This window comes from Schistocerca cancellata, chromosome 2 (assembly GCF_023864275.1).
Source record: "Schistocerca cancellata isolate TAMUIC-IGC-003103 chromosome 2, iqSchCanc2.1, whole genome shotgun sequence".
NCBI lineage: Eukaryota > Metazoa > Arthropoda > Insecta > Orthoptera > Acrididae > Schistocerca > Schistocerca cancellata.
Genome location: NC_064627.1, coordinates 798,311,226 through 798,338,318, shown reverse-complemented (window position 1 = coordinate 798,338,318; position 27,093 = coordinate 798,311,226). Strand labels below are relative to the sequence as shown.

Sequence of the window (27,093 nt, the reverse complement as noted above, 5' to 3'; positions counted from 1 at the left end):
TGAATCTCACAAAAGAGAAAATGTTGAAATGTTTATTGGAAATAATTATCCTGAATGGTTTTTTAGAAATGGTTTCCGTATCTAATTTTTTCTCTTCTTCAGATTACTCAGTGTATCTCCTTGGTGCAGCATGTCTTGAGGTATATTTCCAGCTGTAAGAAGAAAAATTCAGGGGCTTGTTTGTTTACGTGTATTAATATTATAAATGAAATGTTGCAAGCCTTTGTGCAGTTAGTTTACCCACCTTTAATAACTCATTTGAAAGACCACAATATAAATTAACTTGAAATGACACAAATCTATCAAATAAATATGTATGCCTCAAAACCACAACAGCTTACTCCACACTCACAACTACTCAGTCCCACCAAAACCAAAATGAACAAAGATACCCCTAACTGTACAAACATAGTGTTTAATAATAAGATCAATACAACAAACAAAAACAATCTCATGTGCAGTTAATAATTTTGACTTGGTTACTATAATTAACATTATGATTGCTGTAATGTTATTATAGAAATTGTAAATAATAATTTATGTTACTGTGTTTTTTTCACTCTCCAAGATTATAAATTGTGATTGACAATTTTTTTTTGCATTACTAACTTCATCAAAATTGACTTTTCTCTATACATATTTTTACATTCATACATAAATAAATAATACTTTAATGTCTGTTTGGATGTAAATGAAAATAAAAATTAATATTATCTGTCAAAAATTACTGGATTGTGTTCTGAATTTATTGTAGGTATCATGTATACTAGAAAATAAAAGCATAACACCAACCCAGTTCCATTATAACTTCGAATATGATGTTAGTACCTGGTCTGTATTCATGGTGTCTGGTGTACTGAACTTTAAGAACCAATTGTTAACCATGGTGTGCATCACTGTTTTGAAATAGTTACCATTTAAAGAAGCACAAAAAGTTACATGTTACCATGAACACACAGTGATTCCCTGTTAGTGAGTGCCCAAAAAAACCTAAGATGTCCAGCCCAGTCATCTCAAACAGATTGCTGATCTCCAATAATGTCTGCATTGAAATGCACTGATGACTTAATTCATCTCATTGTGTGCATTGTACACAGTTCTTTACATACTGTTTTGCATCCTGTTTATGCTTCTGCTTATGTTTGGCTGTGGGTCACACTGTTGTTCTATGACTTACATTTCCTACTAATTCGTGATCACTTGCCTGTTTTAACACTTCAGTATTATGAATAAGGTACATTGCTACTCACTATATAGATGAGAAATTGAGTCACAGACAGGAACAATGAAAAGATGTACATTTAAGCTTTCAATAAAAAGACATCCTTTCAATGTAGAGAGCACACACATGTTTATGCAAGCACAACTCACACACACACATGACCACTGTCTCTGGCCACTGCAACCAGTCAGCAGACAGCAACAAGTGATCTTGCGCAGATAGGGTAAAGAGGAGGCATGGGGCATAGAGGGAGAAGGATAGTGGGGTATGGGTGGGAGAGGTGTAGTACTGTTTGGGGGGGCATGTGGAGATGTGGTGGGGACAGGGTAGGTCTGCTAGGTGCAGTTGGGAGGTTTGGAAGGGTAGGGCTGCTAGGTGCAGTTGGGAGGTTTGGACGGGGCAGGGGCGAGAGGGAGGGGGAAGCACAGTGGGAAAGGAGAGAAGTGGTGGAGGGGAAAACAGACTAGTGGCTGCATTGGTGGGATAGAAAGCTGTGTAGTACTGGAGTGGGAGCAGGGAAGGGAATAGATGGGTGAAGGACACGAACTAATGTAGGTTGAGGAAAAGACAGATGGGCTTGTTAGCAGTCATACCCATGTAGAAAGCAGCATAGTGGTTGCAGCATAGTTTGTATATCACATGGCTGGTTTCAAAGTTACCCCTTCCTCTGATGAGGTAGGGCATGCCTGTGACCAGACTGAAGAAGGTGGTGATGGGGTGGATGTATAATGAGACAGTCTTGCATCTAGGCCTATTGCAAGGATATAAACCATGAGGCAGTGGATTGAGAGCAACTGTGGAATAGACATGGACTGCAATATTGTGTAGGTTTGGATGCTGCAACCTCTTTGCTTCTTTCTATGTGGGTATGCCAACTAACAACCTGTTGTCCACATGAATGCCCACTGACAAACTGTGAACAAGAGACTGCTGGACCATCCAGTTGCTGAACTTCTGCCAAAAACAATGCACTTCACTTCAGTGACTGCTTACAGCCTGCACCATCTGGAACCTTACTATCAACACCAGTTTTTCTGAAATGTGCAGGTGGGAACTTTCCCTGCAGTGTATCCTACATTCCCGTAACCTCCCTGGCCTCAAACTTTGCTAGTCTCTGTCCTCCACGTACCTCTTTGCCTTCTTCCACTCCAGCACTGTGCAGCCTTCTATTCAATGAACACATCTGTTGTTGTTGTTGTTGTTGTGGTCTTCAGTCCTGAGACTGGTTTGATGCAGCTCTCCATGCTACTCTATCCTGTGCAAGCTTCTTAATCTCCCAGTACTTACTGCAACCTATATCCTTCTGAATCTGCTTAGTGTATTCATCTTTTGGTCTCCATCTACGATTTTTACCCTCCACGCTGCCCTCCAATGCTAAATTTGTGATCCCTTGATGCCTCAGAACATGTCCTACCAACCGGTCCCTTCTTCTTGTCAAGTTGTGCCACAAACTCCTCTTCTCCCCAATTCTATTCAATACTTCCTTATTAGTTATGTTATCTACCCATCTAATCTTCAGCATTCTTCTGTAGCACCACATTTTGAAAGATTCTATTCTCTTCTAGTCCTAACTATTTATTGTCCATGTTTCACTTCCATACATGGCTACACTCTATACAAATACTTTCAGAAACGTCTTCCTGACACTTAAATCTATACTCGATGTTAACAAATTTCTCTTCTTCAGAAACACTTTCCTTGCCATTGCCAGTCTACATTTTATATCTTCTCTACTTCGACCTTCATCAGTTATTTTGCTCCCCAAATAGCAAAACTCCTTTACTACTTTAAGTGTCTCATTTCCTAATCTAATTCCCTCAGTATCACCCGACTTAATTTGACCACATTCCATTATCCTCGTTTAGCTTTTGTTGATGTTCATCTTATATCCTCCTTTCAAGACACTGGCCATTCCGTTCAACTGCTCTTCCAAGTCCTTTGCTGTCTCTGACAGAATTACAATGTCATCGGTGAACCTCAAAGTTTTTATTTCTTCTCCATGGATTTTAATACCTACTCCGAATTTTTCTGTTTCCGTTACTGCTTGCTCAATATACAGATTGAATAACATTGGGGAGAGGCTACAACCCTGTCTTACTCCATTCCCAACCACTGCTTCCCTTTCATGCCACTCGACTCTTATAACTGCCATCTGGTTTCTGTACAAGATGTAAATAGACTTTCCCTCCCTGTATTTTACCCCTCCCACCTTCAGAATTTGAAAGAGAGTATTCCAGTCATCATTGTCAAAAGCTTTCTCCAAGTCTACAAATGCTAGAAATGTAGGTTTGCCTTTCCTTAATCTTTCTTCTAAGATAAGTCGAAAGGTCAGTATTGCCTCACATGTTCCAATATTTCTATGGAATCCAAGCTGATCTTCCCCGAGGTTGGTGTTAGTGTTTTGCAGCTGTGACTTATTAAACTGATGGTTCGGTAATTTTCACATCTGTCAACACCTGCTTTCTTTGGGATTGGAATTATTATAGTCTTCTTGAAGTCTGAGGGTATTTCACCTGCCTCATACATCTTGCGCACCAGATGGTAGAATTTTGTCAGGACTGGCTCTCCCAAGTCCGTCAGTAGTTCTAATGGAATGTTGTCTACTCCCGGGGCCTTGTTTCGACTCTGGTCTTTCACTGCTCTGTCAAACTCTTCACACAGTATCAAGTCTCCCATTTTATCTTCATCTACATCCTCTTCCATTTCCATAATATTGTCCTCAAGTTCATTGCCCTTGTATAGACCCTCTATATACTCCTTCCATCTTTCTGCTTTCCCTTCTTTGCTTAGAACTGGGTTTCCATCTGAGCTCTTGATATTCATGCAAGTGGTTCTCTTTTCTCCAAAGGGCTCTTTAATTTTCCTGTAGGCAGTATCTATCTTACCCCTAGTGAGATAAGCCTCTACATCCTTACATTTGTCCTCTAGCCATCCCTGCTTAGCCATTTTGCACTTCCTGTCGATCTCATTTTTGAGACGTTTGTATTCCTTTTTGCCTGCTTCATTTACTGTATTTTTATATTTTCTTCTTTCATCTTTTAAATTCATTTTGTTACCCAAGGATTTCTACTAGCGCTCATTTTTTTACCTACTTGAACCTCTGCTGCCTTCATTACTTCATCCCTCAGAGCAACCCATTCTTCTTCTACTGTATTTCTTCCCCCCATCCCTGTCCATCGTTCCCTTATGCTCTCCCTGAAACCCTGTACAACCTCTGATTTAGTCAATTTATCCAGGTCCCATCTCCTTAAATTCCCACCTTTTTGCTGTTTCTTCAGTTTTAATCTACAGTTCATAACCAATAGATTGTGCTCAGAGTCCACATCTGCCCCTGGAAAAGTCTTACAATTTAAAACCTGGTTCCTAAATCTCTGTGTTACCATTATATAATCTATCTGATACCTTCTAGTATCTCCAGGATTCTTCCATGTATACAACCTTCTTTTATGATTCTTGAACCAAGTGTTAGCTATGATTAAGTTATGCTCTGTGCAAAATTCTACCAGATGGCTTCCCCTTCATTTCTTACCCCCAATCCATATTCACCTACTGTGTTTCCTTCTCTCCCTTTTCCTACTATCGAATTCCAGTCACCCATGACTATTAAATTTTCGTCTCCCTTCACTACCTGAATAATTTCTTTTATCTCATCATACAGTTCTTCATCATCTGCAGAGCTAGTTGGCATATAAACTTGTACTACTGTAGTAGGCTTCGGCTTCATATCTATCTTGGCCACAATAATGTGTTCACTATGCTGTTTGTAGTAGCTTACCCACACTCCTATTTTTCTATTCATTATTAAACCTACTCCTGCATTACCCCTATTTGATTTTGTATTTACAACCCTGTATTCACCTGACCAAAAGTCTTGTTCCTCCTGCCACCGAACTTCACTAATTCCCACTATATCTAACTTTAACCTATCCATTTCCCTTTTTAAATTTTATAACCTACCTGTCCAATTAAGGGATCTGACATTCCATGCTCCGATCCGTAGAACGCCAGCTTTCTTTTTCCTGATAACGACGTCCTCTTGAGTAGTCCCCACCCAGAGATCTGAATGGGGGACTATTTTAACTCTGGAATATTTTACCCAAGAGGACGCCATCATCATTTAACCATTCAGTAAAGCTGCAAACCCTCGGGAAAAATTATGGCTGTAGTTTCCCCTTTGTTTTCAGCCAGCACAGCAAGGCTGTTTTGGTTAGTGTTACAAGGCCAGATCAGTCAATCAACTAGATTGTTGCCCCTGCAACTACTGATAAGGCTGCTGCACCTCTTCAAGAACCACACGTTTGTCTGGCCTCTCAACAGATACCCCTCCGCTGTGGTTGCACCTAAGGTGTGGCCATCTGTATCGCTGAGGTATGCAAGCCTCCCCACCAATGGCAAGGTCCATGGGCCAGGGGGGATTGGGGGGGGGGGGGGGGGGAGCATCTACTACTCTTTTTTCCATTCTCTACTTCTCTCATTTTTGCTCCTCTCTCTTTCCCTTCCCCCAGACCTCCTGACTTCACCTGCTAGTCCTACCCTCTCCCCACCACATCCCAGCTAGCTTCCACAAGCAGCACTACACCTTCACCACTCCCACTCTGCTATCCTTCCCCCTTCCATACCGTGCCTTCTCCTTACTCCCACGGCCTACACCACAATCCTACTCCCGTCAGGCAGTGTTACTGTCTGCAGTCCAGTCACAGCTGCCAGAGGCAGAGGTTATGTGACTCTGAGTTATGTGAATGTGTATGGATTCTCAATTTTGGAAGAAGTCCAAGCCATTTTGGCCAAAAGCTTAAATGTATAGCAGTCTTTGTTGTGCTTGTCTATGACCCAATGCCTCCTGTATCTTATGAGTAGCGATCCGTCATTGTATATATTGTTCTTATTCCATCATTGACTTCCCCTTGTTTGCTTTAACACTTCATTTCACAACGTACCTGATACCACAATATCAAGTCCTGTTTTTCGTGTAACATACAGTGAATTGTGTTTACATTGCAGATAGCTTGTTGTCTGTATCTGCGGCTTTTACCTTCTACCATTCCACAGATATACTTTTGATTAGGTCATCAGAATTTCAATGTAACTTGACAGATCAATGCATTATGTCAATGTCAGATTCACTAAGTTTTACCATACAGCACAATAACTGGATAAATGGGTATTTAAATCCTAATAGCCTTCTCAATGCTGCATGACTGGCAATACCTCTCATACAAACATAACCAAAAATATACAAGACTTCACATCTCTTTCTCCATTTTAGAGTATTTCTTTTCCATTCTGTTCAAGTGTTGTGAGACATAGATGAATTGATGTTATGCCCCATCCAGTTCCTGATGAAATACAAAGCTGAGTGCATGGTTGCTTGTGCATCACATGACACTACCAATTCCATCTCATAATTTGGGAAACATAATATTGGTTCATTTGTTAACAACTTCTGCTGTCAACTGAACACATCCTTTGCACTCCCCTGACCAGTGAAGTTTTGCTCCTGTCTGCGTTATCCAGTGAGCAACACTCTCCTGTATTATCATGCTGTCTGTACAGATTAATACTGTACTTCCTCCAACAAAATGTATTGCTTTTCTAAACTGGGTGTTAGATGCACCATCAACATCCACTTAAACACTTTGCTTAGCTATAACATGTGCTTTTCCATTTTTGTACAAAGAGAGTTATGTCATCTAAACACATCACAGGTTGTCTGGGTTTCAATCCCCATAATACACTGCCTGAGAGGCACTGAAATGAAGCCAGTGCATTTTTCAATCTAAACTGATAATTTTCGCACTGGATTGTAACTACATTCTTTGAGTGATTGTCTGGTGCTATCTCTGTCTGGTGATAGCTATTCCCCAGGTCCTTGGTAGAAAAAAATCTGCATTGCCCCATACCATATGGATTGGAAAAGCTTCTGTAATCTTACACTTCATTAAGGAAATACTGATAGTCATAAAGGGCAATGTGCCATCATCTCATCTGCATTTTTGTTCAGAATTATTACCTTTGTACCCTCCGCCCCTCCAAGGACTGGTACTGTCCTCTATAACAGCATATTATAACTGTTGGTTAATAAATTCTTCCTTCACTGGTTACAGGTGATGTGGCATATGATGTGACTTGGGATACACAGGGAGTTCATTTGCCAGTTGGAATTCTGTGCTGTGTCATGGGCTGCTGGCAAAGACCTTTGAGCATTAAACAGCTCCTCTTATTCCAACAATAAATGCTCCATCCAGTGTGCTACTGTCTCCTGTAATGCATCTAAACTGGGTGCTTCCTTAAGCTTAGGTTCAAAATTTGTTCTGTCTAAATTATCTTCCAGCAAGATCTCCAAATTGGTGACTGTCAATCCCTTGCATAATTCCACATCCCCAGTCCCAAAATTACCTCTCCCAACAGTCAGTAGTTACTCACCATCCAACCCCTCTACACATACAATACTTCTATGTATGAAACACAGAGCTGTATGTACTTTGATAGATCCTGTGGTGGTTGCACTACATAAAATAAAGTTACCAGAATATTAGTTTCTACACTCATGCACAGTAGTTTTCTCCTATCATATTGTTGTAAATTGATCCTTAGTGGCTGCACATGAAGTCCAAGTAGTAGCAGTAATAGTAGTTTTATTCATCCATAGATCTCTTTTACAAGAATATGGGACGTGTCTTGGTATTAAAATTTAATTCACATGTACAAACTTAAGGTCTAATATGACAAGGAAGGGATAGGCAGACGGCTGTGGCCCAGCATTTGACTGAAGTAATTTATGGAAAGCACAGGAAACTTAAATCAGGATTGCTGGATCCTCCCTCCTGAATAGAAGGCCATTCTATTTAAAACAGTGCTGCATTAGTTGGCTTACCTCTAGTGTACAATACTGTTTCATAAATAAAGTAGTTAATAATGAAGAAGGCTAATGCTGCATTGTTCATCTTCTTACCCCCAGTCACTGCACATGCAGCAAACATTATAAACACATCGTTTCATTATATTACATACACTATCAACTGATGTCAGGAACATTTTTTGCACTGCAACTTTCCATCTGATAGGCTGAAAAACTGAGTTAGAGTCCCTCTATAATGAGTGACATGTTGAGCTCAGAAAGAGGATAATACATTGCATAACTGTTGGAGAAACTTTTTCTGAAAAGGAAAACAGATGGAAAACTATAGTGTGAGAAAGTTATGTGGAATATTAGATTTTTTAAAACTGTTATTTCTCATGTTATTCATTTGTGTCACATTTTTTACCACACCCCAACTCTGTGTTATCTAAGTAATTTTTCTGTGTATAGTTTATATTGCTTAACAGGTGCTTTTTAACTGTGTTTTTTAATAAGTTGATTTTAAGACTTTCTTAATCTCCTTTGGTAATTTAGTGTACAGTTTTATTCCTTGATAGAATAATTTGTTTTGATGTCTATGTTTTATTCTTTTTTGGTAAATGGGCACTTATCAATTTTAGTAATCTTTAATTTTTTACCAGTTATCATGTATTTGACTAAGCTGATCACAAATATTACTTTTTTTTCATCAGTTTTGAATCATTAAAACAACATATTGTCAAATTCAGTCAAATCAGGGAAAATTCTAATCATTATGAGTTAGTAGAACAAACGCACAGAACAAACACCAAACTAACACTTAACTACAATGTTATTTGACTTTAGTGTAAACTGAATGTGGCAATTTTATCCAAGTGCTTTGATGTGTTATGATTTAGCTTGAATGATGTTTGCAAATAACATATTCGTGGTCTGGTCAAAAAATGAGAGAAAAATTTTTTTCATTTAAAAATTTTTTTTATCGGGGATGAAAATAAATAATATCTTTGAGATCAACATAGTTTAACTGATCAAAAAGTGAGAAAAAATATTTTCGAAAATTTTTTCCTCCTAAACTCGATAAGTGCTGGTAAATTCAACCTAGATCTTGTTCCATGGTCATGGACAGAGCAGTTTGTGCAATGAATATCAATGTTATTTTTGATGTATGCAGCTTATTAGTAAATGTACTCACATGGTGCAGTTAAAGACCCCAGTGTTTTGAACAGATCATTTAAAATGAGTTCAGCTACTATTTTTGGTTATTATTTTTATGGTCCTTTTCTGCAGTTTGAAAGTTGTTGCATTTTTTGTGCATTTGTTCCCCAGAAAGGAATGACATAGCTAAGAACTGAGTGTATATATGAATTGTATGTAACTAAAGGACACTCTCTGGCCATTTCACACTGATGATATGACTCTAAGGGCAAGTTTTAATTGTAATTTCTGTACAATTAACTTCAAACAATGTGTAGTTTCAGCATCTATTATTGTGAGGATATATAAGGCCCCAGTTTTTGGTCACAAGATAGTCAGTCTATGGCTGAGTTTCAGATGAGGAACCTGTGTTGGTTAGAATGACAACAATGCATCAACTTAACTGTGAAATAAGTGTTACACCAATAGGCCATGTGTTAAAGCAATGACAGTGTGTGTTCCATACATACCTTATAATTCCAAAAGAACTGTGAATTATGTGGTTATGTTTTTACTGCTCATAGATGTACAACAGTAAACTATTGTAGCAGTATGTGGATGTTCATCAACAAACTATTAATGAGGCTTATGGAAAGTTTAAACGATAGTGGACTGGCCACATATTAAATGTGTATATGGAGGGGTTTGTAAAAAGTGAAAGTAAATATCTGTGAAATGCAACTGTTCACCTGTTGGCTACATTATTTGCCATAGTCAGTGTCTAAATTACAAACCCCATTTTTCAGCCAGTGTAGCAATGCAGCACCTTGACACTGAGGACAACAAATGAAATAAACAAAGCAGGCTAACTGCTACAATATGACTGATCCATCCTACAAGAGATGTGGGGATTACCCAACAGATGGCAGGGCAACAGCTGCAAGCATACCCAGTGTGCAATTGTGTGTTGGATCAGTGAGCAATTGTGGGGCTGTGTGCATGTCATATCCTTGAGTGCTGTGTGTCATGCTTGAATGTTGTTTAATTGAGCACATCCACTGTGTCCATGAATACCAGCATGCCATATACGTTCACCCATGCAGAATACACAGACATGTTGCTCATGTACAGGTACTGTAAAGGCAGTGCCCTGTGGTAGGGTATTTCCCATCGTTTTTAAAAAATCACATCTATCCAGTGTACATGTACATCAGAATGTGAGGTCATCCAGTCAGTTTGGGAAAGGGAAGACATTATTACAATGATACAATGGAGCCCACCACTAGTACAAAGGGCATTAGGTGTCAGCTCAATATTCCATAAATATGAGTGTGGCATACATTACATTCTGAGGGCTTGTACCAAGTCTGTGAGCAGCCTGTGCAACATCTGCATCCAGATGACTTAGTGAGTAGACAACAATTTTATGAATGGTTGGCTGCAGACAGAGGTGTCATGCAATACAGATGTGGTTACATTTATACACAGTGATATCATGAACACCCACAATTCTCACACTTGGATGATGGAGAACCCACAGGACATAAGGGAACATGTTACGTTAATTTTTGGGAATTTTTGCTGCAACTTCTCTGTAATTACCTGAAAAACACTTTTTCACATAGTTTGATAGGTGACACAGATTATTTATTGCCTTATCCCCCTCCATTATTGGTATATTATTATGCCTTTGTTTGTCTTTCTCCATTTCCTTTTTAAGACATCCCAGACTACTTTGTTACAAATTTAAAAACTCTGGCTCATCATGGTTCTTTTCCATGGAACTGAGATACTTAAGAATTTGGGAGGACTTTTTAATACCTGCTGTTATCCATTTGTTTTTGCGACATATTGATACTAAGGTGGGCATTTCTGGAAATATCTTTTAAAAGTTCAGCTTAAATAATGTTGAGAATTTAGGGAATTTCTTACTTACATTGGTTTCTCTGTACACTTCATCTCTGTTTTGGTTTGCTAGTTCTTGCTGGTTCCTCTTGCACCAAGAATGAATCTTGCAGCATATGATACTTGTTGTGTTCTCCAACAGTTTATTGAATGTAACTTCTTCTACAATACAATAGCTGGCTGTACAATAGATGTAGACGTCCGTCGATGTAGCCGGAGATGTGGTTCCTCTCGGTCGGCTGGTACTTCGATCGGCGGTGCAGTACAGTGGCTTCGGTGATATCTTCTCAGAGCCTCTGCTATAGCGGTTGCCATTAGCAGCGGACAAAGACTGGTCTGCCTTCGACCGGCCGGGCCTGTATAGTGAGCTGGAGCCAATAGAAACTTGGCGTAGGAATCCGTGGCCGGATATGTCGCGGCGACCTCTGCAAGGAAAGATTCCTATTAATTGACTGGAATCTTCGGCATGTTTACCTGATGTCTTCGCCTGTTTGGCTATTGGTTTGTTTCCCTCATAGCGTGGCTGTTATGCGGTGCTGCCTACCATTTAGGGGAACCCAATGGCAGACAGTACAATACTGGCTGCAGCTTGCCCCACATGGAACAGTGTTTGAACAAGCTCTACTGTGAATCAGTTGAGGTCAGTTCTAACGTGATGTTCAAGCAAGAAATTTAACCTTAGAATTATGCAGTAACCACTAGCTGTATGACACAAAACTTCAATAAAAGCTCATAAATTTTCATACCAATGCACAAACTCAACACTGCTGAACCCAGTGAACATATGTCATGTCCACCCACTCATTTTTTATACATCATGAAGGGCCGAGCTTCCTATCCCTCCTTATGTCCAAACTTGCCATGGACACCTGTGAAACTGTCCAATAAAAACTGATGCTTCCTTTTATCCAATAAGTTATCTAAGCAAAATTCCACCATTTCACACATTTTTGCTGTGCTTTTATTTACTGGGAGTGCCACAAGGCTGCTCTAGAGTGCCCATTGCCATTTAATGATGGGTTGATATTCCCAAATTGCATCCCCCTGTCACACCCCCTGATAGATTTTCTGCAATACTTGATGGATGCCCCATTTGCTCACATTTCCTACATTTCTGTTCACCACACTCCCACTATAAGTGGCCTGTTCATCCACATCTGTAACTTTCAACTCCCAAGGCGAAAATTCTCTTCCTGTACCAAACCCAGGTCACCACGACTATCTCTTCTAATGCCATTGCAGTCGCTATTGCTTCATCTAAGTTGTTAAAGAACTTTGCCTGTGTCTTTCTTGACAAACTGTGCAGCAACTATACTGTAAAAACTAATCTAATGTCCACTTGTCAGTTGGCAGTATTTTTGTCTGCCAACTGTTTATATGTTGACATTTAACTTCATAATCCGTACCACAAAGGCTTTGATGGGCTCCCCCTGTCTTTGTGACACACTGTCCAACTGATTTCTGTATTACTTACAGATATTTTTCTTCTGTATCACCACACCTCAGAATTTCAAATATCTCCACATTCCTTAACTCCTCATAATACATTACACATGCCTTAGCATCTCCCACCAAACATAATTTGGCTGTATATAAAAGGTGTTCTTCTGATCAGCATCCCAGCTTTGCAGCTGTTAACAGGTTGTCTGTGAATGGCAATGTGTCCTCTCATGCCTTGCTCAAAAATGGAGAGACTGGATTAGTGGAACTAGGATTTTGTATGGGTACCAACATCTTGACCCTTCCTGTCCTCCCTCAATGCGTACAATTTCATGCACATCTCTGTATTGTCTGCCTACATTTGTCCCATCTGGTTCAGTAAGGTCTGAACCATCTCTGCCGTGGCAACTTTCTCAAGCTCTGGTTTGTTCATGGCAAATAGTAGTTTTTCCTACCACTTAACATCTGAGTTCTAACCACAGGAAGACCGCACATTCTCTGGCATAACTGAGTACTGTGGTCCAACAAGTTCCCCTTGGTACACTTAACTCGGCACTGTTTCGTTATTGTGCCCTCTAAAACTACTTAAATCTCTGACATAGCACTTGAAATTCCCATCCATCCTTGCAATCCAGATGATCAGACATCGGGTACATAACCCTACCGCATGCCAAACCGCTTAATTCCACTTACAACTTTTAGCTGATGCTGCAGATTATCAGTCACTAATGTCACTTGTAGATACTGGGTCTTCTGACACCAATTCCGCACCTTGTGGTCTTACGGTAGTATTCTCACTTCCCACGCACGGGGTTCCGGGTTCGATTGAGGGCAGCGTCGGGGATTTTTCCTGCCTCGAGATGACTGGGTGTTGTTGTGTCATCTTCATCATCATCATTCATCCCCATTCTGGTCAGAGGAAGGCAATGGCAAACCACCTCCACTAGGACCTTGCCTAGTACAGCGGTGTGGGTCTCCCACATTGTCCCCTAAGCTCCTCGGAGTATGGGACCTCATCATCATCATCTGACACCAGTGTTAAGACTGGCAAATTCTGGTTGCAGAGTTACATGTATAGGAATCTGTGGTATGGATTCTCTAGTAGTGTGGCGAATGCAGAGTCAAGAAAGCTAACACAACAGAAACATTCTTTATTACATAATTCCTTCTGTACAGTATTTAGATGGTAGTTATCTCGGTGTCAGTTGTAGCTAGTACCCACTGAGTGTCAACCCCAATGGTATGTGGAGACAGCAGTGGCTGTAATGGTTAGCGACCTTGCTGAAACAAGTGACCTTGTCAGCTTGGTGACATAAGGCCTCATAGGGCAGTGGTCGAGTACCACCAATACTGGCAGGAAACACACTGCCGCCACATCAAACTCAGGACCTTCAGAAACTGGATAGAGCATCACACAATGGCATCCACTGGGCAGCTTTAGTGTATCCAGTTCATAGGCTGGAACCATCAGGCTGTACTGGCAGCTTATAGATCAGAGCCTTTGTGTATTTGGTCGTGCTGCTCGATGGGCCTGGAGTCGCTTAGACATACATTCGACTGATAACTGGAACAGAGAATGCACTGGCTGAATGCATGGCACTGAAGAAATGAAGCTACCAGCTGAGCTGAGAGCATTTATGTTCCCTCCAGATGGGTATGATGTGACAAGAGGTAGACTCCCTTCACATACTCAGTCATGGGAATGTCACATTGTGCTCCACCATGCAGCAACACAGTCAGCTGTTATGACAATGCCACATTGCAGGATGCTAGGTCTAGCTGCAGAATTACATCAATGGCTGGCCCACATATCACTAGGCTGGCTGCAAAGGCAAACCTTAAGATCATGCTGCAACACAATGTTCATTGTACACATATCTCTGTTCTTACAGTTCATCATATCCGTGATTCTCTAAGATTAACCAGTACACTAACATGTTTGTTAAGTGTGTAGTAATAGCTAAAACAGCTGGAGACTCTAATATGAACATCAGCTTTCTTTTTCTATAATAAATGTGGGAGCTATTCTACTGATTATGTAATATGTTTAGTTGCAAATGTTTTGAAGTGTAAATGTGATGTGGTTAGTGCAAATGACAATAATTACACATATAGTTAATTGTTTATGTGTTCTGAAGAAACAGTTCATCACAACTCTAGCTTAGTTTATTTCAAATCATGAATAAGCAAAATAAATGAAAGGTGACCATTCACATATAGCAGGCTGGCACGTAGCATATAGACAGACATCAGTATGCTATATGTGAGTGGTTGCCTTTGAATTATTTTACATATTGTTCCATTCAGGGATTTCTGTTATTTCTTCACATATACAACTGCTCCTCCTCATGACGATAACTATGTAACAAAATGTCTTAAGTATAAATGATGGAATAATAAAATTTTGAAAACAGTTTGTGAAAAAAATAGTGTTTTACTCTCCTGTGACACTGAACGTGAATAAAAGTAGATATACCAAGTATATCACATTTAATTATCTGCCTCATCAATTGCTATAACAACTCAAAAATCACATATTTTGAGAAGAGAGACAACAATAATAATAATAATAATAATAATAATAATAATAATAATAATAATAATTTTATTGTCATTTGGCCATTACAGCAATAGACAACGTCATGTACATACTAAAATACAATTAATAGTTTGAAAGAAACAACAGGTTTCTTGTTAACATTATAGTATTATATTACAGTTGATAAATTCTCTTATGTCATAGAATGGGTGGAGGACTAGCCAGTTATGAATTGTTTGTTTGAATAATTGTTCAGGTAATTCTTGAACAGATTGAGGAAGATTATTAAATAATTTGTACCCCATGATTTCGTAGCTGTTGAGTGACTTTGACAATCTGTGGTAAGGAATATAGAGGCACCTATTCCTTCTTGTATTGTGGCTGTGTACATTTTCTCTGGTTTTTGTTTCTGGTAATTTCTTCTTCGTATAAATTAGAACATAGTATATGTACAAGTTTATAACAGTCATGATTTTCTGTTCACAGAACATTGGTTTACAGTGTGCCTTATATGCAGAACCAGTAATTATCCTAATAGCTTTTTTTTTGCAGTATTAATATGTCATGTACACAGCTAGAGTTCCCCCACAAAATAATTCCATATGTTATTATACTTTGAAAGAATGAAAAATAGGATGTTCTAACATATTTTTCAGGAACACAATCCATAAGTCGCCTTACATCATGTATACATGTATACATATTAAATAACACTAAGAAATAATCTACTATTTTGTGATAACCCAAACTAAAAGCTGTATTAAGCTTTGTTTCTTTGCACTTGAACCATTTACTTCAGGTAACAATTATGTTTCTGACTGAGTGTCATAATTACAAATACTTGTTTTTACCCTTTGCAGTCTTAAGTTGCGTTAGTTCATTAGCTCATTTAGATGCATTTAATTACAGATTATAATTGTTTTCTTTATTTTTTAGGTTTTTGTTGTCTCTGCTTATTATATTATTATGAAACAGGCAATGAGTGATTCATTTCCCAGAGCTATTACAGCACTAGCTGAAGGTCTCATTTCTGGCAAGCGCATTGAGGTAATATGCTGGACATCTATAAAAAGAATTAAAAGTCTGAGCACCATTACGTATTTGTAAGATAGCTGACCATATTTACGTATCTCCACAGAACTTTCTCAACAACGGTGAAATAAAGCCAGTGAACCTAGGTAATATTCATAAGAGAAGTGTTGTTCATTCAAAAACTGAAAAGGGATATGCAGAGAAAGAAACTCCTTGTATTAAATTAATGGATGTCACAGCCAAATGGGAAAGCAGTGCTGAAGATACTTTAAAGAATGTGACTCTCAACGTTGTTCCAGGGAAGCTGTTTGCCATTATAGGGCCAGTAGGTTCAGGAAAGGTTTGTATAAAAGATACTCTTTCTCATATGTTTCTCTGTATTGAGGAAAATGTGAACTACATTGTGTTGTTTAATGAAGTATTTTGATGTAATAAAATATTTTGTTTTCTCAGCCATACTTTTTCATATTTAAAGTATTATAATTGAACTTGAGCTTGAAATTTCTGTACCTATCAAGAGATTGGAAGTATTTCAGAACTTAGATCATAAAATTATAACAATGGAAACTTTTCATCATGTGTAAGCGATAGTGATTGCCATGTTATCAGCCTGTCTGGGACTAATTTTTAAAAACTCTCTGCACTGTTATAAAATAGGAATATAATGTGTAGTGATGATTAATAAGTCATAGAGGATTCTTTTTCCCCCACTTTATACTTTTTTTAGATGAACATGCATTATCTTATCTCATCTCACATTGCACCCTCTTTCCTACTGTTATGACTCTCCTCTCATCCCTATTAAGATAAGGAGGCCTAAGAATAATATTACATTATGTTCTTATCAGACCCAGAAATTTATACAAGCTCTTATAAATCAAAAGATTCAATACATTCCTGTAAACAGTAGATTAATGCTTGTAGGTTAAGTGAGGTCTTATTAAGTACAGGCCACTAATCCATCAACGGTTTTAGTATTATGTTGTACTGTACAACATCCACCATTATTTTTTAGATGGAGATTAAAATTTTGACAAATACATCACTAGTTAAGTGAGGAGATGAGATTATTCAGCTGAAGCTACTGCACTTTTTTTAAATAATATGCTGTTGTTTTTGTTTCTGTTGCTATCATTATTTATAGGTATTAGTAATCTCACTACAGAGACAAGGCTTTTGACAATATCATATAAGTTGCCCTTTCTTTCATATAGCAGCCCAATTTCAGCCTGGGCATTACCAATGTCCATCCCTCTACACTTTCTTGTAGTATGATGTGCTAGTTCTAGTCACTTCAATTGATTAGTTAGTTAGTTACTTGTTCCATAGATCTGAAGTGCAGTGTTACGTGCAGTGTAATGCTGTGTGCAAGTGATTGCCATTTGTAATTATTATCTCTGGTGCAGTCTCTGACTTATGTTTCCTCGTCCTTTTTTTTAATGCTGTTCTGTTGTTTAATTTTCTAGTAAAGGAGTCATATGAGTTATGTTGTGTTTTTATGTTGCAATTAAGTAAATACAACTAGTCCCGCAACATTGGTGACCCTGACGTGAAGTCCGATGGTTACTAACATGAAATTTGATGATCACTAATGCTCCATATCGTGCCACATCAGGTTAAATATGAACATTTGCATCAGCCGCGTTGTGCATCTTCTGTGTTCCATTTTGCCATAACTCATGATGGCAGACCAACCACCAACTGCAGAAGTGTCTACTGGTGCAGTAATTAATCACATGATAGTAAAACTGCCACCGTTTTGGCAACAGAATCCCGTGCTGTGGTGTGCTCAAGTAGAAAGTTAATTTGTGCTAGCGCACGTCTCCACAGACAAAATGAAGTACAGTTATGTAGTTGCTGCACTCAATGAAGATATGGCCACAGAAGTACAAGATATTCTGGCATCACCACTGAATACTGATCATTACACAACCATCAAGAATGCTCTGATCACCCGGCTCTCGCAGTCCAAGGTGAAGAGATTGGAGAAGCTACTCTGCACAGAGGAGCTAGGTGATCACACGCCATCACAGCTACTACGCCGACTGCTTAAATTAGCAAGCAGCACAGTCAGTGATGACTTTTTGCAGAATATCTGGCTATCACGCCTGCTACCCGACTCACAGAAAATATTGACAGAGTGTGCCGGCGATCTGGATGCACTCGCGCAAACCGTGTATCGCATAGCGGAAACGTATCCATCCGCATGTGTCACAACAGTTTGCTCACAACCTTGAGCAGGTAACACTCTCACCGCACTACAAGCATAGGTTGCTGAGCTCACCGTGCAAGTAGCTGCATTATGGACCCAGACTACCAGCTGCCAATCTCGTCACCACCACTCACCAGGTAAGCGCAGCCACTCACCTTCATCAACAAAAATCTGTTGGCATCACCAATGGTACGGTTCCAAGGCCATGTGAACAGGGAAACTCAGCAGGAAGTCAGTGATGATGGCCATTGGCTCTCCAGACGGCAGCCGTCGACTGTTTATAATGGAACATAGCACGAAGTTACAGTATTTGGTAGAGACAGGTGCTGACGTGTCAGTCTATCCATCTGCCTGTCTGCCATGTCACAAATGTAATGACTGCCACCTTTTTTGTGGTCAATGGTTTGGTTGTGTCACATTAGTTTTGAACTTGGGCCTGCGGTGCAAATTTGAATGGTAATTTGTCATAGCAGATGTGATGCACTCCATACTAGGAGCTGATTTTTTATCATTTTATGGGCTCTTGCCTGACCTCCATCACTGATGCCTTCTTGACACTATTACCAACCTAGCAAGCCAAGGTCGAGTGCATTGTGTGGTAGACACAGCAGTACAAGTGGTTACTGGTGATTCTCCATTTATAGAGCTCCTCAGACAGTTCCTATAGATCACATGCCACACTCCCACACTAGCACCTGTGCAGCACTCGACAGTGCACTATATTTTGACTACACCTGGGTCACCACCACATGCTCGACCACGCCACTTGACACCCCAGAAACTGAAGATAGTTATACAGGGAATCTGCACCCATTAAGCAGTAGTTGGTCATCTCCTCTACACATGGTACCAAAGAAGAATAACGGATGGTGTCCATGCAGCGACTACAGACAGCTCAATGCTAGAACCATTCCAGATCATTATCTAGTCCTGCATATCAAAGATTTTACCTTCGATGTCCACGGTAAGCAAATCTTTTCTATGTTCGACTTAGTTAGCGCATTTTACCAGATACCTGTAGCACCTGATGATGTTACTAAGACTTCCATCTGCATGCCATTCAGACTCTTTGAATTTACCCGAATGCCTTTTGACTTTGTAATGTTGCCCAAATGTTTCAGTGGTTCATGGATGAAGTGACATGTGAGTTACACTTCTGTTATGTGTATATTGACAACATTTTGGTCATGTCAAATTCAGAGGCAGAACACCTATCACACTTACGGCAGATCTTCACTCGTTTACGTGCACATGGCCTGCTCAAAAACACATCAAAGTGCATTTTTGGAGCAGCTGAAGTACAGTTTGTAGGCTACACTATTAACACTCAAGGAGATGCTATACTGAATTTTCCCCAGCCTATGGCGGTTAAAGAATTATGTAGATTTCTTGGCATAATGAATTTTTACTGTCTATTTGTTCGCAATCATGCCTTCTTAGCTACACCACTGAATAAGTTCTTGCAAGATACACCGAAGCTGAAAGACAAACTCCAGTGGGACAGTGAGGCCGAGCTGGCATTTAACAAGCTGAAGACTGCCATTGCAGAAGCTACATTGTTAGCACACCCAGTTCCACAGGCGCCTCTCACCCTGATGGTCGACACATCTGCAACTGCAATCGGTGCTGCACTGCAACAGCAAATAGATGGGCACTGGGAGACCTTAGCCTTTTTCAGTAAAAAGCTATCATCAACTCAACAGAATTGGTCCACATATGATCGCGAACTGTATGCTACGTATGCTGCTATTAAGAAATTTCATCAGGTGTTGGAGGACAGCAGTTCACTCTCATCACAGACCATAGGCCACTAACACTTGCTTTTCGCCAGGGTCCTGAGAAGGCATCGCCATGTCTGCTGTAACACCTTGACTATATCAGACAGTTCACCACCAATATTGTCCACGTAGAAGGAGAACTAAATGTGCCAGCTCATGCACTCTCCAGGATTGAAGCAATTACTGAAGTAGTTGATTTTGTAGCTCTCTCGCTGTAGTGCAACAATCTGATTGTGAGCTCCGAGATATGTTGGTGCAACGATCAGGCCTACAACTCCGCCGTATTACACTGCCACTGTCAAATGTGCTGCTGTATTGTGATGTAGCCACCAATGAACCGAGACCTTTTGTGACTATTGACTTTTGCCAACAGGCAATCACATCTTTACATAACTTGTCGCACCCTGGAATATGAGCCACTACCAAAATTTCTCTTTTCATTTTGACTGGCGACCCTATCACATTCAAGCTTCTGACAGTCCATGCCCCGACTCGTAGAATGTTATCCTTTCATTGGTCACTCAATCGTTATCTCATGGTCAGGTCCCCATTGGCAGTCCCCTCCCAGAGATCCAAATGGGGGACTATTCCAGAATGTTCTGCCAATGGAGAGATCATCATGACACTTTTCAATTACAGGCCACATGTCCTGTGGGTATACGTTATGTGTCTTTAATGCAGTGGTTTACTTTGCCTTCTGCATCCTCATGCCGTTGATCACTGCTGATTGTTCTGCCCTTAGGGCAGTTCCCCACTCCTAGGACAAGACAGTGCCCTGAACCTCTGTCTGCTCCTCCACCCTCTTTGACAAGGTCATTGACAGAAAGAGTGTGACTTCTTATGCCTGAAGTCTTTGGCTGCCAACACTGATTTTTAATCAAAATTTAATTAGTGACGGGATTCAGACCCATGACCATGGACGTTTTGGTAATCTCATTTTGTTCATTGCTTTTGTTTGGGGCGGACATCCCATGACACCCGTTGAAGTTCTTTGTTGAGCCATACACTCAATTTTTTTTTTTTTTTTGGAGAGGGCAGCTAACTGTCTGACTGAACACACTGAGCTATCTTGAAGGCTACCCCTAGACCATGGGTGAATAAGCTCTTATCACCTGAAATAGGGTCTCTTTCAAGCAGGTCACATTTTCCAGTCGTCCAGGGTCCAAATGATTTGGTCACGGTGTTGTTATTTGATGAAACTCTCCATGCTACTCTATCCTGTGCAAGCTTCTTCATCTCCCAGTACCTACTGCAACCCACATCCTTCTGAATCTGTTTAGTGTATTCATCTCTTGGTCTCCCTCTATGATTTTTACCCTCCACGCTGCCCTCCAATACTAAAATTGTGATTCCTTGATGGCTCAGAACATGTCCTACCAACGGATCCCTTCTTCTAGTCAAGTTGTGGCACAAATTACTCTACTCCCCAATTCTGTTCAGTACCTCCTCATTAGTTATGTGATCTATCCATCTAATCTTCAGCATTCTTCTGTAGCACCACATTTCGAAAGCTTCTATTCTCTTCTTGTCTAAACTATTTATCATCCATGTTTCACTTCCATACGTGGTTACACTCCATACAAATACTTTCAGAAACGACTTCGAAACACTTAAATCTATATTCCTTTTAAGACACTGTCCATTCTATTCAACTGCTGTTCCAAGTTCTTTGCTGTCTCTGACAGAATTACAATGTCATCGGCAAACCTCAGAGTTTTTATTTCTTCTCCATGGATTTTAATACCTACTCCAAATTTTTCTTTTGTTTCCATTACTGCTTGCTCAACATACAGATTGAATAACATTGGGGATAGGCTACAACCTGTCTCACTACCTTCCCAAGCACTGCTTCCCTTTCATGCCCCTCAACACTTATAATTCCCTTCTGGTTTCTGTAAAAATTGTAAATAGCCTTTTGCTCCTGCCATAATCAGAATTTGAAAGAGAGTATACCAGTCAACTTTGTCAAAAGCTTTCTCTAAGTCTACAAATGTTAGAAATGTAGGTTTGCCTTTGCTTAATCTATCTTATAAGATAAGTCTCAGGGTCAGTATTGTCTCACATGTTCCAGTATTTCTATGGAGTCCAAACCGATCTTCCCTGCGGTCAGCTTCTACCTTTTCCCATTCGTCTGTAAAGAATTCATGTTAGTATTTTGCAGCTGTGACTTATTAAACTGATAGTTCGGTAATTTTCACATCTGTCAACACCTGCTTTCTTTGGGATTGAAATTATTATATTCTTCTTGAAGTCTGAGGGTACTTCGCCTGTCTCATACATCTTGCTCACCAGATGGTAGAGTTCTGTCAGGGGTGGCTCTCCCAAGGCTATCAGTAGTTCTGTTGTCTACTCCTGGGGCCTTGTTTCTGCTTAAGTCTTTCAATATTCTATCAAACTCTTCACGCAGTAGCATATCTCCCGTTTCATCTTCATCTACAACCTCTTCCATTTCCATAATATTGTCCTCAAGTACATCACCCTTGTACAGACCCTCTATACACTCCTTCCACCTTTCTGCTTTCCCTTCTGTGCCCAGAACTGGGTTTCCATCCGAGCTCTTTATATTCATACAAGTGGTTCTCTTTTCTCCAAAGGTCTCTTTAATTTTCCTGTAGGTAGTATCTATCTTACCCCTAGTGATATATACCTCTACATCCTTACATTTGTCCTCTAGCCATCCCTGCTTAGATATTTTGCACTTCCTGTTGATCTCATTTTTGAGATATTTGTATTTCTTTTTGCCTGCTTCATTTACTGCTATTTTATATTTTCTCCTTTCATCAATTAAATTCAATATTTCTTTTGTTACCCAAGGATTTCTACTAGACCTCATCTTTTTACCTACTTGATCCTCTGCTGTCTTCACTACTTCATCCCTCAAAGATTCCCATTCTTCTTCTACTGTATTTATTTCCCCCTTTCCTGTCCATCATTCCCTTATGCTCACCATGAAACTCTGTACTACCTCTGGTTTAGTCAGTTTATCCAGGCCCCATCTCCTTAAATTCCCACTTTTTTTCAGTTTCTTCAGTTTTAATCTACAGTTTGAAGCCAATAGATTGTGGTCAGAGTCCACATCTGCTCCTGGAAATGTCTTATAATTTAAAACCTAATTCCTAAATGTATGTCTTACCATTATATAATCTACTTGAAACCTTCCAGTATCTCCAGGCTTCTTCCATGTATAAACCTTCTTTTATGATTCTTGAACCAAGTGTTAGCTATGATTAAGTTATGCTCTGTGCAAAATTCTACCAGGCGCCTTCCTCTTTCATTTTCTTACTCCCAATCCATATTCACCCACTACATTTCCTTATCTTCCTTTTCCTACTATCGAATTCCAGTCACCCATGACTATTAAATTTTTGTCTCCCTTCACTATCTGAATAATTTCTTTTATGTCATCATGCATTTCACCAATATCTTCGTCATCTGCAGAGGTTGTTGGCATGTAAACTTGTACTACTGTAGTAGGTGTGGGCTTCACGTCTATCTCGGCCACAATAATGTGTTCATTATGCTGTTTGTAGTAGCTTACCCGCACTCCTATTTTTTTTTATTCATTATTAAACCCACTCCAGCATTTCCTCTATTTGATTTTGTATTTATAACCCTGTATTCACCTGACCAGAAGTCTTGTTCCTCCTGCCACCGAACTTCACTAATTCCCACTATATCTAACTTTAACCTATCCATTTCTGTTTTTAAATTTTCTAACCTACCTGCCCGATTAAGGGATCTGACATTCCAAGCTCTGATCTGTAGAGCACCAGTTTTCTTTCTCCTGATAACGATGTCCTCTTCGAGTGGTCCCCACCCGGAGATCCAAATGGGGGACTATTTTACCTCCAGAATATTTTACCCATCGTCATTTAACCATACAGTAGAGTTGTATGCCCACAGGAAAAATTACGTATGTAGTTTCCCCTTGCTTTCAGCTGTTCACAGTACCAGCATGATGAAACTTCTTTATTTATGTTTTACCTGAACTGAAATAAATGAGAAGTGAAAATTCTATGTTATTACTTACATTGATTAATGCAACTTCTGAAACTGCTGAGTGCAACTGAATGTACTGTCACTTTGCTTGTCTTAATCGTTTGAACACTGACCTACAAAATTTTCCCTGACAAATACAACTCAGACTTATTTTATTCATTTATTTCCCCCTATATACCAGGATAACGAAATCTGACTATTAATTAACACAAAAGAATGGCCCTGAATTAGAAAAAATTCTTACTATAACCCATACATTTCATAAGTCACTTACCTCACAGAAAATCTTCATGACACAAACTACAGCAAACACAGCAAGTATACAGCCAGCTAAATGAAAAGCTTCTAACTACTGTAGTCTATAACTACTAATAGGCATGTGGTTAACAAAGGAAAGATTTTATTGCAGAGCAAATGATGTATTTAGCAGATTTTACCTTAATCATGTGTCATCCACTTCCAAAAATTTTATAATCATCCATGACATCCAGTTCCAAAAATTATATAATCATCAATAATTCCATTACCCACATTTTACAATCCATGTCCAACAAATATTAAATCTCCATGACGGACACATGTCCAGACCGTCCGCTCGTGCTAACACTGCTTCTAACCTCCATCACTGCTAACTGTTAACTTCTAACAGCGAGTGCGACCAGCCACAGTGTGTCTTACAGAGGGTGCACAGCGCTGTCAGAGATATTAATGCAGTCTATAGCACTACACAGCGCTGCCAACATACAAACACATAAACAGGCTACTTACAATGAACCCAGCAGAGACGCTGCATATGATGTCATTCAGTTAGGGAAGACACTTGCGTCTGATCTCTGCTTCCATAGTCCATCAATGCCATATTACACTGCACTGTCTAGAAGATACATTTGTCTCACTTTCCCCATTGTTTTCTGTGGTTATTTCACACAATGTTGCTTCTCTGTTAGCACTGACAAATTTATGCGAACCCTGCTGCTGTCTGGCATTATGTGAAGGCCTTCAGTCACTTCATTGTCTGTGGTGAGAGGTATTGCTTAAAATTTGGTGTTCTAGGCACACTATTGACATTGTCAATTGCAGAATATTGAATCCCCTAACAATCTGAGCACCCGTCTTACGTTGTTTGCAGATGACGCTGTCGGTTTTCAACTAATAAAGTCATCAGAAGATCAAAACAAATTGCAAAACAATTTGGAAAAGATATCTGAATGGTGTGAAAATTGCCAGTTGACCCTAAATAACGAAAAGTGTGAGTGCTAAATGGAATTCGTTAAACTTTGGTTACACGATAAATCAGCCTAATCTAAAAGCCGTATATTCAACTAAATACCTAGGTATTACAATTACAAACAACTTAAATTGTAAGGAAAACATAGAAAACATTGTGGGGAAGGCTAACCAAAGATGGTTTATTACTGGCAAGATGCTTAGAGAATGTAACAAATCTACTAAGGAGACTGCCTACACTACGCTTGTCTGTCCGCTTTTAGAATACTGCTGCTCAGTGTGGGATCCTTACCAGATAGGACTGATAGAGTACATCAAAAAAGTTCAAGGAAAGGCAGCATGTTTTGTGTTATTGCGAAATATGGGAGAGAGTGTCACAGAAATGATACAGGATTTGGGATGGACATCATTAAAAGAAAGGCATTTTTCATTGCAACGGAATCTTCTCATGAAATGCCCATCACCAACTTTCTCCTCTGAATGCAAAAATATTTTGTTGACACTGACCTATGTAGGGAGAAACAATCACCATGATAAAATAAGGGAAATCAGAGCTCATACGGAAAGATATAGGTGTTCGTTCTTTCTGCGCGCGATACGAGATTGGAATAATAGAGAATTATGAAGGTGATTTGATGAACCCTCTGCCAGGCACTTAAGTGTGATTTGCAGGGTATCTATGTAGGTGTAGATGTAGAAATGGTGAAGTGAACTTTTATCTGGCCACACATGGACAAAGAGTGCAAGCAATATGTGCAACAATGTGTGGCCTGTCAACAGAATAAAGTTAGCTGGCATGTTAGGTCACCTCTTGGCACATTTATTCCTCCAATTCAGAGATTTGATCATGTCCGCCTAGACCTAGTAGGACCTCCCTCACCATCGGAAGGATACACCTACTGTCTTACAGCCATCGATCATTTTACATGCTGGCCCGAGGTGTTCCCAATCGCTGACATCACTGCCGAAACTGTCGTGACTGCATTCTTCAGGGGATAGATCACATATTTAGGAGTGCCATTACGAATCACAACAGACCAAGGAAGACAGTTTGAGTCATATTTGTTCAAAGCACTCTCTATCGTACTGGATGCAAGGCACATTAGAACTACAGCTTACCACCCATCCGCAAATGGTTTAATTGAATGCATGCACCGCCAACTGAAAGTGTCGCTTCATTGTCACAACTCACATTGGTGGACAGAGATGTTGCCCATTGTCCTCCTGGGTCTCTGTGTGTTGCTGAAAGAAGACCTGAACGCCACAGCAGCAGAGCTTGTTTATGGCCAGACGATACGACTTCCCGGCAGGTTCTTTGCTAATGTGCCAGACAATGGCATTGACACTTCAGATTTTGCACAAAAGCATCATACACAAATCTGGCAACTACACCCCATTGCTTCAAGGGATCAGCAGACCCGTCGCCCATTTGTGTTTGACGAGCTACAGGAAAGCCAATATGTCTCCCTACAGCATGACGCAGTACGCAGGCCACTGCAGCCACCCTACGACGGACCTTATCATGTCATCAGTAGGGAGGACAAGACAGTCAATGTTGATGTGATGGGTACACCAACCACCATCTCCGTCGACAGGCTCAAACCAGATTTCCGCCCTCCCTACACTGGTACGGACACATCTACACACACTAAGGACGTGACCGAAGCTCCAGCCACTCCACTGCACGTCACAGGTCAGCCTCAACAGACATCTGAGGCTACCTCTAATACATCAGCAGCAGCCTGTGCATGACCTGTTGTAACC

The 27,093-nt window shown here is 39.9% G+C and overlaps 1 protein-coding gene across 2 annotated transcripts in view; it reads left to right on the top strand.

Annotated features, from left to right (window-relative positions):
* LOC126162652 (probable multidrug resistance-associated protein lethal(2)03659) overlaps positions 1-27,093 on the top strand; it is a 481,199-nt gene that overhangs the window by 208,049 nt on the left and 246,057 nt on the right. For both annotated transcript variants that reach the window (XM_049919289.1, XM_049919290.1), the window contains 2 exons: positions 16,018-16,128; positions 16,220-16,453. In XM_049919289.1, coding sequence (XP_049775246.1) covers positions 16,018-16,128; positions 16,220-16,453 — 345 coding nt within the window. The remainder of the gene's footprint in view (positions 1-16,017; positions 16,129-16,219; positions 16,454-27,093) is intronic.